The 14,739-nt window shown below is 44.5% G+C and overlaps 1 protein-coding gene across 4 annotated transcripts in view; it reads right to left on the bottom strand.

Moving 5' to 3' along the window:
• Positions 1-14,739, bottom strand: part of LOC138261506 (ankyrin repeat and fibronectin type-III domain-containing protein 1-like) — a 1,513,685-nt gene that overhangs the window by 293,945 nt on the left and 1,205,001 nt on the right. For all 4 annotated transcript variants that reach the window (XM_069210501.1, XM_069210504.1, XM_069210503.1 and 1 more), the window contains one exon: positions 9,159-9,366. In XM_069210501.1, the coding sequence (XP_069066602.1) occupies positions 9,159-9,366 (208 nt within the window). The remainder of the gene's footprint in view (positions 1-9,158; positions 9,367-14,739) is intronic.

Raw genomic sequence — 14,739 nt, 5'->3', positions numbered from 1 at the left:
GAATGGCTTGGGGTGGAGCAGAATTGCGTGGCATGTAGTGGGGTGGAATTGCATGGCACGGATTGGAGAGGAGTTGAATTGTGTGGTGTGGAGTGGAATTGTGTGGAGTGGAAGGGTGTGGCATAGAGTGGATTACAGCAGAGTGGAACTGTGTGTTGTGGAGTGGAACTCTGAAGCATGGAATTGTGTGCTGTGGGGTCAAGTGGTGTGGAATTATGTGGTGTGAAACTCTGTGGCATGCAGTGGAAGTGTGTGACATGGAGTGGAAATGTGTGGTGTGGAATAGAGTGAAATTGTGTGGCGTGGAGTAGAGTGGAATTGTGTGGCATACAATTGGGTGGCATAGAGTGGAGTTGATTTAGATGGCATTTAAAGGAGTGGAGTAGAGAGGAACTGTGTGGCATCTATTGCAGTTATGTGGAGAGGGGGTGGAATTGTGTGGCATGGGGTGGGATTTTGTGCATTGAGTGGAGAGGCATGGAATTGTGTGGCATTAAATTGTGTGGCATGAGGCTGTGTGGCGTGGATGGGATTGTGAGTGTAGTGGAATTGTGTGGTGTGAAGTGGAGTGGAATTGTGTGGCGGGGAGTGAGATTGTGTGGTATGGAGTGGAGTGGAAATGAGTAGTATGAAGTGATATTGTATGTGGTGGAGTGGAATTCAGTGAAGTGGAATTGTGTGGGTGGGGTGGAGTGGAACTGTCAGGCGTTGAGTGGTGTGGAATTGTATGCAGTGAAGTGGAATTGTGTGGAGTGCAGTGGAATTGTGTGACTTGGAGTCGAATTGTGTGGCCTGCAGCACACATGCAGTAGAGTGGAAATGTGTTGTGGAGTCGAGTGAAGTGGCACTGTTTGATGAGAAGTGGATTGGCATTGTGTGTTATTTGAAAGTTGCCAAATTCGCTCTAGTGCTTCAAAGCCTTGTTATATATAAATGCAATTATAATCCAATGTGTTATCAATTATTTGGATGTACGATCTTTTATGAACATCTAATGCCTTTGTTCTGATGAACAAGCTTGTTAGTATGGAAAGCACTTCTTGAGAACTGGTTTGTTTATAAATAAATAAATGTGTATTAGACCGGGAAGTCCTAGAGGCTGAAGCTGCAATATACACTGTACAGTTGAGGATAAAGGAGATGGGCAGCATTGTGGAACAACAAATGTTAAAAGCCTTTTTCAAACTGAAGTAGCAGATATGTTCAGTACTCAATAATGATAGAGTAAGCTAGTGAGTAACATAACCTTGTTGTGACACGAGTTGAATAAAACAGACTGTTGGAGCTTTAAAGCAAAGATTTTGCGGAGTTAAAAACTGAGGAGCTCTAGGACGACTCTCAAACGTTAAGGGGTGTGGGAGGGGAAGAAGCAACACAGAGAAGGGGTGGAATGAAAAGAAGAAATAGAACCTCAATCGCAGCATGAGCAGCAGACGGATGCTAATTAAGATGAATCAATCTGCATTTAGTCCATGTTCCACAGAAAGGAAAGGGAGTAACGCCCAGCACACTCTGGCCAATTAGGAAGCAGCAAAGAAGAGTGACAATTATGCCAAGAAATGGAAGCCATGGCCAACTCCAGCCTCCTTACAGTAAACAATACTCCTTGCACTGATGACAGTGCATGCGCTGTTACTAGGTGACCTGGCCCGTACTGTTCCATGTTCAAAGTGAGCTGACAGGTAACCCTTCACAGTCTTGTTTTAGAGTACATGGTAATGTAAAGAGGTTCAGTGAAGCCCAGATATTGTTCAAAAGCTCAAAACAGTGATACAGTCCCTAGAATTATAGCCACATGATATACCTTGTCAGTTGATGACTGTGGAAAAGTGCATTATTACGGAGTGATGCTGGTTAGGCTTCACAATACCCCAAAGATGGCTCATGGATTCACAATAATAAATCCGCATCTCAGTCCTGGTAGTGTAGCAAAGAGCAGTCAGCCTTTACTAAAGGAACATGTGTTAACTATTTCAGGGCACCAACATGGAGGATAAGTATTTGACACAACTCAAACGAAATCCGACACCAATTTTTAAAAGAATGCTGATGTGTATATAAATTTAGACACCAAAGCAAAGTAAATCAGATATGTATAACTTGAGTTATGGATTTAGAGTGAAAATAAAATCACTACATTTACAAGCTGTCAAACTTTACCATTGCGGTCGATGGGAAAAATCACTAGCGACAGTCGCCCACTTGCAGTGTAAGTCCAGAGGAACCCACTGATAGTTAAGGCTGTACGGGTCACCAATTTTACCTGACTTGTGGGTCCCTGGTGCAGCGGTGTCCTGGCTGTCTTTGGTGCTGAACACGGGAGCTGTGGGTGCTGGAAAATGGTACTTATGACACTCGGTCACTTACTGGTTGGGTCTGTGGGAGCCCACTAGGGGTAAGTTTGAGTGGGCCCCTTGACCAGGATTCGCCAGGCATAATAACTCCACCTAGCTTGGAAGTTTTGGGTGCAGAGGTGTGCTCATCTAACTTTGGTGCTGAACGGGAGCTGCGTTTGCTGGTTTTACCGCTGTGACAGTGTGGGTGAGGAAGCAAATGCAAAACTTGGCAACAGAGCCACAGGTAGCGTCAGATGAAGGTGATGAGATGTGCCCTCAAGCTGCAGTGTCGTGGTAAGGTGGTGAAGAATGGACTGGCCACCAACAAGCCTTGCCAATCGTAAGGTGGAGGAGAAGCTATCTCCCCTTCTGGAGGTCCATTGTAAAATGGTAGTTGCCTGAAACTTGGCAGGGAGCTCGACTACACTCCCCACAATGCACTGGACCACCAGTCTTTGGATGATCCCTCGGAGGGCCTGATGGTAAGTGCTTCTTCAGATCCGGTAGGTGCTTTTTACCTGTGGTGGGCAGGGAACTAATGCAACTGGTCCAAGGGAGCCTGGTCTTGCCTTTAGCTCACAAAGGGTTCCCTCTTGCTGGGGAAATCCGGTGGATTGTAGCATCTTTTCTACCCAGAGCCCTCTATTTTGCCACCTTTTAAGATGGCAGAACTCTTCCTCTGCTGTACAGACCAAGCAGTCCACCCTCGAGATGTGGCTAGGCTTCTGGGAGTATACGCTTCCTGACTAACTGTTTTATTTTTTAGAATTGTGACTTAAACTCCAACTTTAACATTAAAGAGAGTTCTAACTTACAATTCTTACAGTTCTTTAGAGACCATACTCAACTTTACTTCCTCCTCCCAATTCAACTTCATCACTTATTAAATGTAATAAGGTAACCCAAGATTATCTAAAGAGAGATGTAGGCCTTGCAGTAGTAAAATACAAATTTAAGAGTTTTTGGTCCATATGTATGAACACATTTTCCCATAGACACAGCTTGGACAAAATCCTTTGATACAACTGCCCCTTTGTTTTTACTTCCAGGACACGTAAAAGTCAAAAGTACATGTCCAGCCTTTTAAATACACTGCACTCTGTCCTACAGGTTGTTTAGGGCCTACCCCAGGGGTGACTTACAGGTATCAAAAATAAAGGTTTGGGCCTGCAAGGGTTTATTTTGCCAGGTTGAAATGGCAGTCTAAACTGCACAGATAGAAAGCAGTGGCCAGCCTGAGACAAATTTAAATGGCTACTTAGGTGGGTGGCACTGTCAGTATTGCAGGCACACTAGTAGCATTTAATTCACAGGCCCTGGGTATATGAAGTACCATATAACAGAGACATATAAGTAAATTAAAGATGCCAACTGGGTGGAGGTCAATGTTTTAGGGAGAGGACACAAGCATGTTAGCACTGATTAGCAATGGTCAAGTGAGAAGATTCCTGATGCCAACAAAAACGAAATCCAGAAAAGCGGAGGGGTGACTACAAAAGGTTTGGGGGAATACAATACCAAGGACGACGGGTCTAATATATAGAATGCTAATATAACAAAACTTTAAAAACCTCATCAAAGACTAAAATTATCTTCTATCTCTGGACAGAGATCCGACGCATTCATTTTATCAGGGTAAGCGGTTTTACCAAGGTGTACGAAGAGCAACCCTGATTCTCTGATAGATTATTTCATTATGGTCTCAAATACCGAGCAGTGATTTTTCTTTCCTCTCTCAGTACAATATCAATTTCTGATGATACAAAGGGAAAGCCAGTTACTGATCATTGTGAGATGGTCTTGCAGTACAAAAACGATTTCTCTTCATTGGTCTGTCAGACAACTACCACAATTTGGTACACCACTCTGTTCACCTGTATACATCACTGTCATATTAAAATACCAATAAAAAGTTATTTTCCATCTGTTCACAGAGCGCAGTGCCACATGTTTGCCATTATCCTAACTGCACGGCATCCAAAAACACTGATTAAATGTTGTTTTCTTAGTTAGCATCAATGTAAAAGAATATAATCCTATTCACAGACTTGAGGAAGTCCCAGGCACATCTGACGAAAGGGATGAAATGTATTCGTCGAGCACTATTGTCAACATTGGAGCTTGGATGGGACTGTGTAAAATATTGCTGTCTACAATCAACACCAAGAATGTTGTTCAATAACTCCGAACCTAAAAAAGATTTTGGGAAAATTAGGAATTAAATGAAATGGAAATCTTTTTGCTGGACTATGACACTGTATCACAATAAGTTTTAGACCAATATTTTTCATTTGTGATTGGGATAATATGTAATGGTATAGTTAATGTCTGATAACATGTGTGTTAACAAAACCATCCTCAGTTGCGTGTACCTCTGAGAAGGGGGCCTATAAAAATGGTGCGATATTTTTTGTCACCGTTGTTAGGATGAGTACAGCCGTTATGGATATTTTAGCAATAGTCCTGCACTGACTCCGAGCCTTACCAATCAGAGAAGACTAAGATTGTCTCATAAAGCAATATAACGAAGCTTCCAGATTGGTTTAGAATTGAAAGAAACCTAGGCTCCCAAATAGACTGCCACCAAAAACAAAGTAACAGTGGGATATCTTTCTGTCCTATTTCCTCCTATATTACTAAGCTGCTTAGCAAGGCATTTTGGCTGAGTGGTACAACAGGGCGTTGTTGACAAGATTTGGGTCGACGTGTATAAAACTATTAGAAACTGGGGACTGTGGGATGTTGCCTGGCTCTTCAGATAAGATTACACCCCAAACTCCCATAATATATTTTGAAGAGGGTTCTCTATGTGTACTGTAACATAGTTTGGTCCCGTTGCCATCTCCTTAAACTCCCATGCCACAAGTTACTTTCTCCCGCTTTGGCCTTGGGTCCTTTCAATTCTATTCTTGACTTCCTCAAGCTCCTGAAGAAAATGTTCAGAATCACTCGCCTAATTCAAGGCAGGTTTTTTCACACACGTCACTCTTGACTCTTCTTTGTACTGCAGCAGCTGTGTATTTCATTAGTTCTAGGGTATATTACTTACCCCCCTGAAGAGAGCTGAAGTTTCTGCCTCATCCCAGACGTCTGCTGTACAGGCTACAGAGCTCTTCCGAGTGATACATAGACACCGCATAAGTCAAGAGAGTCAACTTACATCCAGTACAGTCAGAAGTAGGTTCCAACCAACTGGCCACTCAGATTAAAACACATTTTGGTCAGAGTGCCAATTATTACAACCTGCATTTCCATCTAGTGCTGCCATAGCTAAATGGCAACCAAGTACCAGGGCAACTGTTACTCTCAAGTTGTGAATTTGAAGCCAGAAAACCTCTGTCCAATCTGTTGCTGTGGTTAGGTCCTGGCTCCTTGTGCGGGAAGGGCAGAGTATGCAGGGCATGGGCATGCAGCCTGTCGTCTTCATTCAAGTTGGCCGCTTGGGCTATCCCCTTATTCAAGTGTTGCTCCTTTGGACTGAGTCTGAACAGCTGAATACAAAAGAATTTTCTAGCACTATTCAGGTGCATGACATTTCAAAGCTAGGCACATGCTCTTATGCTCTTAGTTTACAATGGTTCGGCAGATGCAAAGGAAGGGGGTTAAGTTGGAGACAGACTGGGAAAGGGGAGGCAGCAGTAATGACTCCAATGGAGCATTCTACAACCAAGGTTGAGGACCCAGTATCTGGGGTGGGGGGGTCAACCATATGGTTCCACGTGTCCCACATGCCCAGGTACTCCTCTTACAGCCCACATATTGTCATGATAAGCCAATGGGCACAATAGTCAAGGACTTCTCCAACCCGACTGCCACAGAGCACACTATCTACCCCTGCCAAGAACTCTGCAACACCCTCTTGGACCACTTCCACAGCAATCTTAACCCACAACCCAACACTCTCAGCCTCTACAACCTGAACCAACCAGCGAACACCAACCGAATGATCACCACCTTGTCTACACTCACCACTCAGACCACCACAGCCATCATGTCATCTATCCACTCCAGAGCATCCACTGACCCCTGCTCGCACCATCTCTTCAATCTCATAACCAACCCAATCAGCACGGAACTCACCAGCATCCTTAACACCTTCATCTCCACAGCAACCTTCCCGGACAGTTGGAAACACAGAGAGGTCAGACCCCTCCTAAAAATGCCCTCTGCTGACCCCAGCGACCTCAAAAATTACCTTACGATTTCCCTGATCCACTACCCAGCCAAAATTCTTGAGAAAGCCATCAACCAGCAGCTCACCAAATTCCTGGAACAGAACACCTTCTCAACGCTTCACAATCAGGATTCCAGGCCAACCACAGAACGGAGACCGCCCTGATTTCTGCCACAGATGACATCAGAACTCTCCTCTACCACTGGGAAACTGTGGCCCTGTTCCTCCTAGACCCCTCTGCCGCTTTTAACACTGTCTCCCACCACACCTTCATCAACAGACTCTACAACATCGGTGTGTAGGAAAATGCCCTCAAGTGGATGACTCCTTCCTGACAGGATGCACACAGAGCCTCAAACTCCCTCACTTCACCTCCGTAGCCAAGGACAACATCTGCAGCATAATTAAAGGGTCAGCTCTCAGCTAAACCTTGTTCAACATCTACATGACCCCCCCTCACAGATGTCTTCAGATCCCACAGACTCAACATGATCTTCTACGCAGATGACACGTAATTAAACCTCTCACTCACCGAGGACCCCGCCAATGCCAAAACCACCTTCCTCAATCCTATGACCAATGTAGCCAAATGATGAGAGATAACTGCATCAAACTCAACTCCAACAAAACAGAAGTACTGATTTTTGGGAAAAACGCCTCCATATGGGACCACAGCTGGTGGCCACCATTACTCGGACCAACACCCCCACCAACAGACCATGCACACAACCTAGGCATCATTCCCGACATCCAGCTGACTATGACATGACACGCCAGTGCAGTCAGTGCCTCCTGCTTCCTCACCCTTCTCATGCTCTGCAGAATCTTTAGATGGATCCAAATCAACACCAGGAAGACCGTCACATAGGCCCTCATCATCAGCTGCCTCGTCTACGGCAATGACGTCTACTTCCAAATCTTCACCAGGCTCCTCAGAAGACTCCAGACTATACAAGACACTACAGCAGACTTATCTTGGACCTCCTCAATTTGATACACATCATTCCCCACCTCAGAAACTTCTGCTGGCCCCCCATCCAGAAGAGATGTCAGTTCAAGATTCTCACACATGCATACAAAGCCCTACACGATCAAGGACCGTCCTACATCAACCATCGACTGAACTTCCATCTGCCCTCAAAACACCTGTGCTCCAGTTCACCCGCCCTCACCCACCCACCACCTGCCTTCATAGCAGCGGGCCGTCCTTCTCCTACACTATAGCCAAGACCTGAAATGACCTGTCCCTCCACCTCTGAAAAGCACCCTCCCTGGCAAACTTCAGAAAGAAACTCCAAAACTTTGCTTTTCGATGGAGGCACAGCACCCTGAGCACCCAGATACCCTAGGGGTGACAGTACTTTGCTATACAAATGCTGATTGATTGACTGTGAGGCTGCTCTTCACTACCATCAATTGAAGACTAATGGCAGAATGTAAACTGCAATATATTGACCGAATACACAGTGTGTCAGCAGAAGATGCCCCCAAAATGCAGCCAGATATGAGGAAGATGGAAGACTCACTACAGAATCCAAAACGAAAGCAAATAAATTGTTAAATTGTACCAGGCTACCCCAGTTGACTTGAAATCAGCAATGTGTGTTAAAGTTCCCTAAGTGATTCGAAATTACTATGTCCTTTACACAAACATTGTGGTGATCTATATTCTACATATTTTATGTGCAGTACTACTTGATCCAATGTTGTTGTTGTTATTATTGTTATTATTATTATTCTAATTATTATTATTATTTGATCTAACACAATCAAATATACAAGAGAAATAGTCTCATATGTGCAAATAGTATATTGTTACCAATTTGGGTATAACGTTTTGCCATATTAGCACAAATTAAAATATTCTTCAATAAAAGTGGAGAGTGATTCATTGTAAACTAGGGCTATTTCTTTTAGAAAATACATTACCTTTTTAACATTGGAAAGGAACAGGGGGCTTCTAATCAGACAATGATGGTGACAGACGTTTGACTGATTTAGGGTATGTTTTCTTTATATTAGCTTTGCAATTCTGGTTGCAACTTGGAAGTCAATACAATTTCACACCAAAATTGAACTTATGAACTGAGGCAGGGGCTTACAACCCAAGCAATGGAAAGCCAGTAGGCCTCGAGTTGGTGGCCAGCCTTTTGGCTTTGCCAGCGTTTGTTTTGTTTAGTCATGGCTTTTGTAAAATATTATTGCACAGCGGTGGCTGCAGGGCACTTGCCAATATTTAAAAAAAGCTTCCTAGGTCTTTCTTTGGTCTTAACAAGCCAAAATTGCAATAGTAGCCCCAGGCACTAAAAGGAACTACTTTGAGTGTCGATCTTCTTGTGAAACGGCAGGATGGGCTCACTCAGTGAAACTGGCTCATGGCTGCAGTAGGCTGAGCAAGTGCCCCGTGCTCTATGCAGTAGTGAAAGGAACAAAATGTGAATGGCACCACAGACCAATTGATAATGGGGGCAGAGTAAAAGTCTAAGTATACTAAGTATATTACATAATACACGTTTAGTAAAATCAAAAAGCCTTAGCTTATGCTAGAGCTAAAATAGATGCATGTCCTGCCACACTGAGTTCTTTCCTTAATTGTCTGGCGAAATGGCAGCGCTCAAGAGGTAAAAACATTAAACCCGCAAACTCACAGTGTGGACTTTCCTTGGCACCAGACTGCAGAAGTGTCCTGGCAATGGGCGCATTGTTGGTCATGATGGCAATGTCCAAAGGCAGCAGGCCCTCGCTGTTCGGGGTGTTCAGGTCCAGCTCCTCCACACTGTATTGTTTCAACAGCTCCTGCACTCGGTCCAAGTCCTGCATCTCAACAGCTTCAAAAAGAGCTGCGTTTCCCTGAAACTGCAGGCGAGACAAACAGAGGAGCACGTCGTTAGTGCACCAAATTGGTAATGAACAATTTAAAGCGGTGCGGATGAGGGATCAGGGGGAGGGGACGTGCAGCATAATTGGAAACACGAATTGTCATCCAGGGGACTTGTCAGTTTTATGAAATATAATAACTACACATCCAACAACGAGACATATTTGCAGTGTAAGATAGCACCAGATGAAATTAAAGGGTCGTACAGAATTTGAAGATCAAGGGGTTCATTTAAAGCTTGGCCAAGGGGTTACTTCATCACAAATGTGACGGATATCCTGTGAGCCATATTACAAGTTTCAATGGTTACAATGCACTTATAATACAACATACAGGATATCTTTTATTTATAGTTTGATGGTCAGGGCACTCTGTTACAAACATGGTGCAGTCCCTGGCCATCAATCTGTCAGTTTTCCTGCTCTATTTTGAGTCAGGCACACTGTCAGGTTTCCCGAAAGAGATGCCCCCCGTTGGCTCAGCCATCGAAATATTTACAATGGTGGCCAGACGGTGTAGAAGCCAACAATGTAAGAATATCAGACCACCCGTTTACAGAAGAGCACTCTGAATCCAGTTGTACATAAGTATCTGAAGTCAAGATTTTGGTTTTGTTAGATCCATTTAGGTAGAGACAAAGGAAATAGGGACCACCTTGCACAAGGAGGAAGGTGGCATGGCTCAGAAGTTAAGCCATACCTAAAATCAGAAGCAGAATCTCAGCTTGCACCTTCAAGGCCAATTTGTTTCACCACTATTGAAAGAGTATTTAAGCACTGGGAAATCCCACCCACCTAAAACCCATGGTTGTAATTGAGCAAGGATGTGAGCCACGCAGTACCTGATACTAGACGTATAGGTAAAAAGCATCAAAAAAGCTTCCCTAGGGACAGCAAACTGTTTGAGATCATATGCTTTCACCCGCAGCAGTCTAGCGCGGAGAACAGCAGCCAACCATCCCTACATTCGAAAACACAGAAGGGCCATCTGTCTCTTGCCAGTCAGGCCAGCTTCAAAACAGTAGTTTTTCTAACTTTTCGTTCAGAATTAAGGCGGCAACATTAAAAGCTCAATGACCAGGGACAAGAGTGCAACCTTTCAAATAGTAATATAATATTGTATCAAACTGTGAAGAAACACTAGTGCACATTTTCATGACATGATTTAAGGCCCAAATTTATGGTGATTTGGTGCAGGCCAGTGAAGCAAGTCACCCTGCTGTGCTGCCCTGCGTCAAAGCGAAACGGCTGGAATGCACCCTATCTATGGCATTTGGCACATTCCTGTGCTTTCACCCTGCGCTGGTGTTATTTCGGCAGCCTGGCGCCAATGTAGGCACCCTTACACCATGGAGCACACATAGAAAGAGGGAAAAACGAGGAGAAATAATGATATTTCTCATTGTCGAGCCTCCTCTGGGGAGGTGTATGGTTTTGGTGCATCCCCAGGTTTACAGGCTCTTGTAAATCTGGGGATGCATCAAAATCCATGGGTGTTGTGTGGGAAAAACCACTGCAATGCCCATGGAACGCCTCCCTGCACAGAGTAAGGCAACGCAGCAATTGAGGCCATTCAAAGCAACGCAGAGTGCTTTGCGTGAGCTCATAGATATGGTTGGGAGGTTTGTGCCACCCTGCATCACTAAAGGTGATACAACAGCAGCGCAAGTCTCTCATAAATATGCCCCCATGGGTGTTAGACCAAAAACGTTTCAGTTTAAAATACATTTTTAAAAAAGGTCAAGGCTCTAAAATGCTGTCTGCTTACTTTGATTGGCGCCTCTATGAACGATGTTTTTACCATAATTTCAGAGGTCCATTTTTAGTGATACCCCTGCAGATTTAACGACTCCTGCAAACTTCATTCATAAGAGTGAGTCTGCCTTTTTTCAAGTACCCGGTGAGGTAGCTCAGTGGGCTGAGCACCGGCAGATAAAAGCTGAGTGCGTCTTGAGAGTCAAAATTCAAATATTGGCAAACTCGAATTCACCTCCCCTCTTTGAAATCTCAACTTGAAAACACGGGTAACTGTTAGTTTGACACAAATAAAAGATATTATTAATTATTTACGAGACCTGGATTTTTTCGAAGTAATGTTTTAAACCGTTATTTACTTTCTCAAGGAAAAACAACTTCAGGCACCACAGTAACAGCAGACATCCATCAATAGAGTTGACAGGCGATAGAGGCAACATCGACCCAATCACGAACCGAGTGAAAGCAAGAAGGCAAGCTATTAGGCAATACAGTAAGAAACCACTCAAAGCAACTGGAGCAGTACACTGTGCAAGTGTTATCTAAGGTGACAACATCCATCATAGGAAAACGTTATTGATCAATTTCAGAACTAACCATGAGCACGCTGGACAGCTCCTATCATGATAAGATGAAACCACTGTTTGCACAGCGATCAGAATTACAATTGTATGTCTGATAAATGCCAAGCACCAACATCAGCATCTTATGCCACATTTTGAAGAGTACTGCTTGTAATAAGTCTGCTCCAGCTTATAATTGGTCTGACCAAGTCCCTGAGATCTAGAAACATCATAGCATCGGAGGATGGACACCAGTGGCGCAACTGGGTGCGAGGGGGTCTTATTCTCCATCCTGACATCTCGAGGAGGAGCCCTGCGGACTTCTACTCAAGGTGAGACTCATAAACAGGTCCTACATATCAAGAGAAGACGCGGGAAAGGTAATGTATACAGAGCAGATTGCTGTAAGTCACATTGGCATGCCGGGTTATCTTGGTTGGGCATGTCAGGTTCTTGTGTGGATTAAATGCATTTAGAGGAAATGGTGGTATTTTTTGTGGGTCATATTAAGGACTTTGAAAACAATTGAAGTACAGAGATATTCACTAGACTTGTGTTGATGCGTGAATGAACAGCAACACTTACGTGGCCCTGTGCAGCGGACCTAGGTCTTCCCTATGTAGCCAGTGCAAATGGTGCCCTCTAATGTTAAATTGCTGCTTGTGCTGAGTTTATGCCAACCCAAGCCTCCAGATCTCTTCATCCTGTGAGGCGCCTTGGTACACGCTGTCTGGCCCTCTTTTGGGGCACACTCCCCCCAATTACATGAGGAGGGTCACAGTAGGTTTGTAAATAATTAGAAAGACACACGTTAGCGTGCGCTTGGAATGTATGCCCCACCTTTTCCAATTACAAATGCATGTATATGTCAGAAACGTCTCAAAGACTGTGTCTAGAAGCATCAAACAGAATTGTTTGTGACATGTTTTTCCCCAACTGCCGGTATATTTGGTTGCTTGTTTTTTGCAGGCCACAAGCCTGTACGATATATGTATTTCGAATAAAGAACCATATAAAAATTGTCTGAAGCAATTTTGTACATAGCAAACTGACGATAGATAAAAATGGCATTTCCACTCTTGCCTAGTATTCTCTGCTTTTTCGGTGGTGGCACTTGGAGTTCTTCATTTGTGATGTGTCTGGTAGCACAGTTCACTCTATTTGAAGGTGTCAATGTTTAAATGCATGGCATCTAGGTACTGTGTGTGCCTTTTCTCAATTACATCTACCAGACAGCTCCCTACCCAACCCCTTATTCTGTAAGATGTGTGTTCGTTTCTTCTCTCTCGTGTATAAATACGTGCTCTGTGCCAGTATACTTTTAAGATTTTGTAGGAAGGCAGGAATGTGTCTGCCTAATGTGACACATCGGGGTATAGCCTGCTATCCGTTCGGATGGGTGCTTGGGCAACCTCCACGGAGGTGGTAAGGGCGTTACAAACGGTACAATACATACTGCTTTCTCAAATGCTAATTTAAAAATGTAGGGTCAGATGTACCAAGGATTTTTCTGCAAATCTGCCGTTTGCCACCATAAAAATGCCTTTTGGTATGTACCAAGCCCTATTTGTGAACCGTAATCTATTACTGATTTTCAAATAGGGTTTGAAATTTAGTATTATGAATGGGCATTTTAGGGCGTCCCTTCCTAAAACTGACTCACAGTGGTATGGACCCACGGACCCCTGACTACTCTCAAAAAATGAAAAGAGAACATTTAATTTTTCTTTTTGAAACACATCCCATTTTTTAAAGGAAAACAGGCTGCATTTTAAATAAATTGCTTTTTGAGAAGCAATCATAGGTATGGTGGTCTACTCACCCCAGCAGGTCACCATTTCTGTAAATTTTGTGATTCCCAATTTGTCGCAAAGTGAAACCTACCTAATGAATATTTATAAGGTGGTCTATTTGCGGCCTGCTGGGAATCTCAGAAAGTGTAAAGCGCACTTACGAACATGGGTGTTTGAGATCACCAAATAGTGAATCACAAAAATTCATTATTTGATAACCTGTGCCTACATACCTTGGATCCTCAGATTGCATGCTATCTCAAAAGGCCTTCTCACATTATGGGGGTCATTCCAAGCGTGAACCGCCAGAAGACCGTACCCGGACAAAAGACCGCGGCGGTCATTCTGAGTTTCCCGCTGGGCTGGCGGGCGACCGCCAGAAGGCCGCCCGCCCAGCGGGAAACTCCCTTCCACGAGGATGCCGGCTCCCAATGGAGCCGGCGGAGTGGAAAGGGTGCGACGGGTGCAGTTGCACCCGTAGCGATTTTCAGTGTCTGCTATGCAGACACTGAAAATCTTTGTGGGCCCTGTTAGGGGGCCCCTGCAGTGCCCATGCCATTGGCATGGGCACTGCAGGGGCCCCCAGGGGCCCCAAGACACCCGTTCCCGCCACCCAGGTTCTGGCGGTCAAAACCGCCAGAACCAGGCTGGCGAGAAGGGGGTCGGAATCCCCATGGCGGCGCTGCCATTCCTCAGGTCAGGGGAAAACCGGCGGGAAACCGCCGGTTTCCCTTTTCTGACCGCGGCTTTACCGCCGCGGTCAGAATTGGCCTGGATGCACCGCCAGCCTGTTGGCGGTGCATCCGTGGTCCCCGGCCCTGGCGGTCTATGACCGCCAGGGTCGGAATGACCCCCTATATTTCTAAAATCCTCAGTGAAAAAATGTCCTTAACTAATAGCTGTTTTCTACTTCTTTTTGGTGAACATCCCTCTTCTTACCCTCTATCCTCTACATGCTTTACGCTCTCTGAATGCAGCTTACACTAAGTTGCATGCCTGTCTATCTTACTCTCTGTTATTGTATTTCTGGAGTTTCCCACACCACACCTCATAGATCACAACCCATCACTCATTGAAAATATATATCTGCAACCTAGCAATAACTAATCTCCTCTGGTCTAAGTTTTCTATCCAGTAATCATTTACATGAGCTCACTAATGATAACACCGAACTCCTATTAATCTACCGTCGAGAAAATGGCTCAAATGCTTGATATGGTATCCTTGGTTTCGAAGTAGAG

This window comes from Pleurodeles waltl, chromosome 10 (assembly GCF_031143425.1).
Source record: "Pleurodeles waltl isolate 20211129_DDA chromosome 10, aPleWal1.hap1.20221129, whole genome shotgun sequence".
NCBI classification, from domain to species: domain Eukaryota; kingdom Metazoa; phylum Chordata; class Amphibia; order Caudata; family Salamandridae; genus Pleurodeles; species Pleurodeles waltl.
Note: the sequence above shows the minus strand (reverse complement) of the source record. Positions and strands in the feature narration are given on the sequence as shown.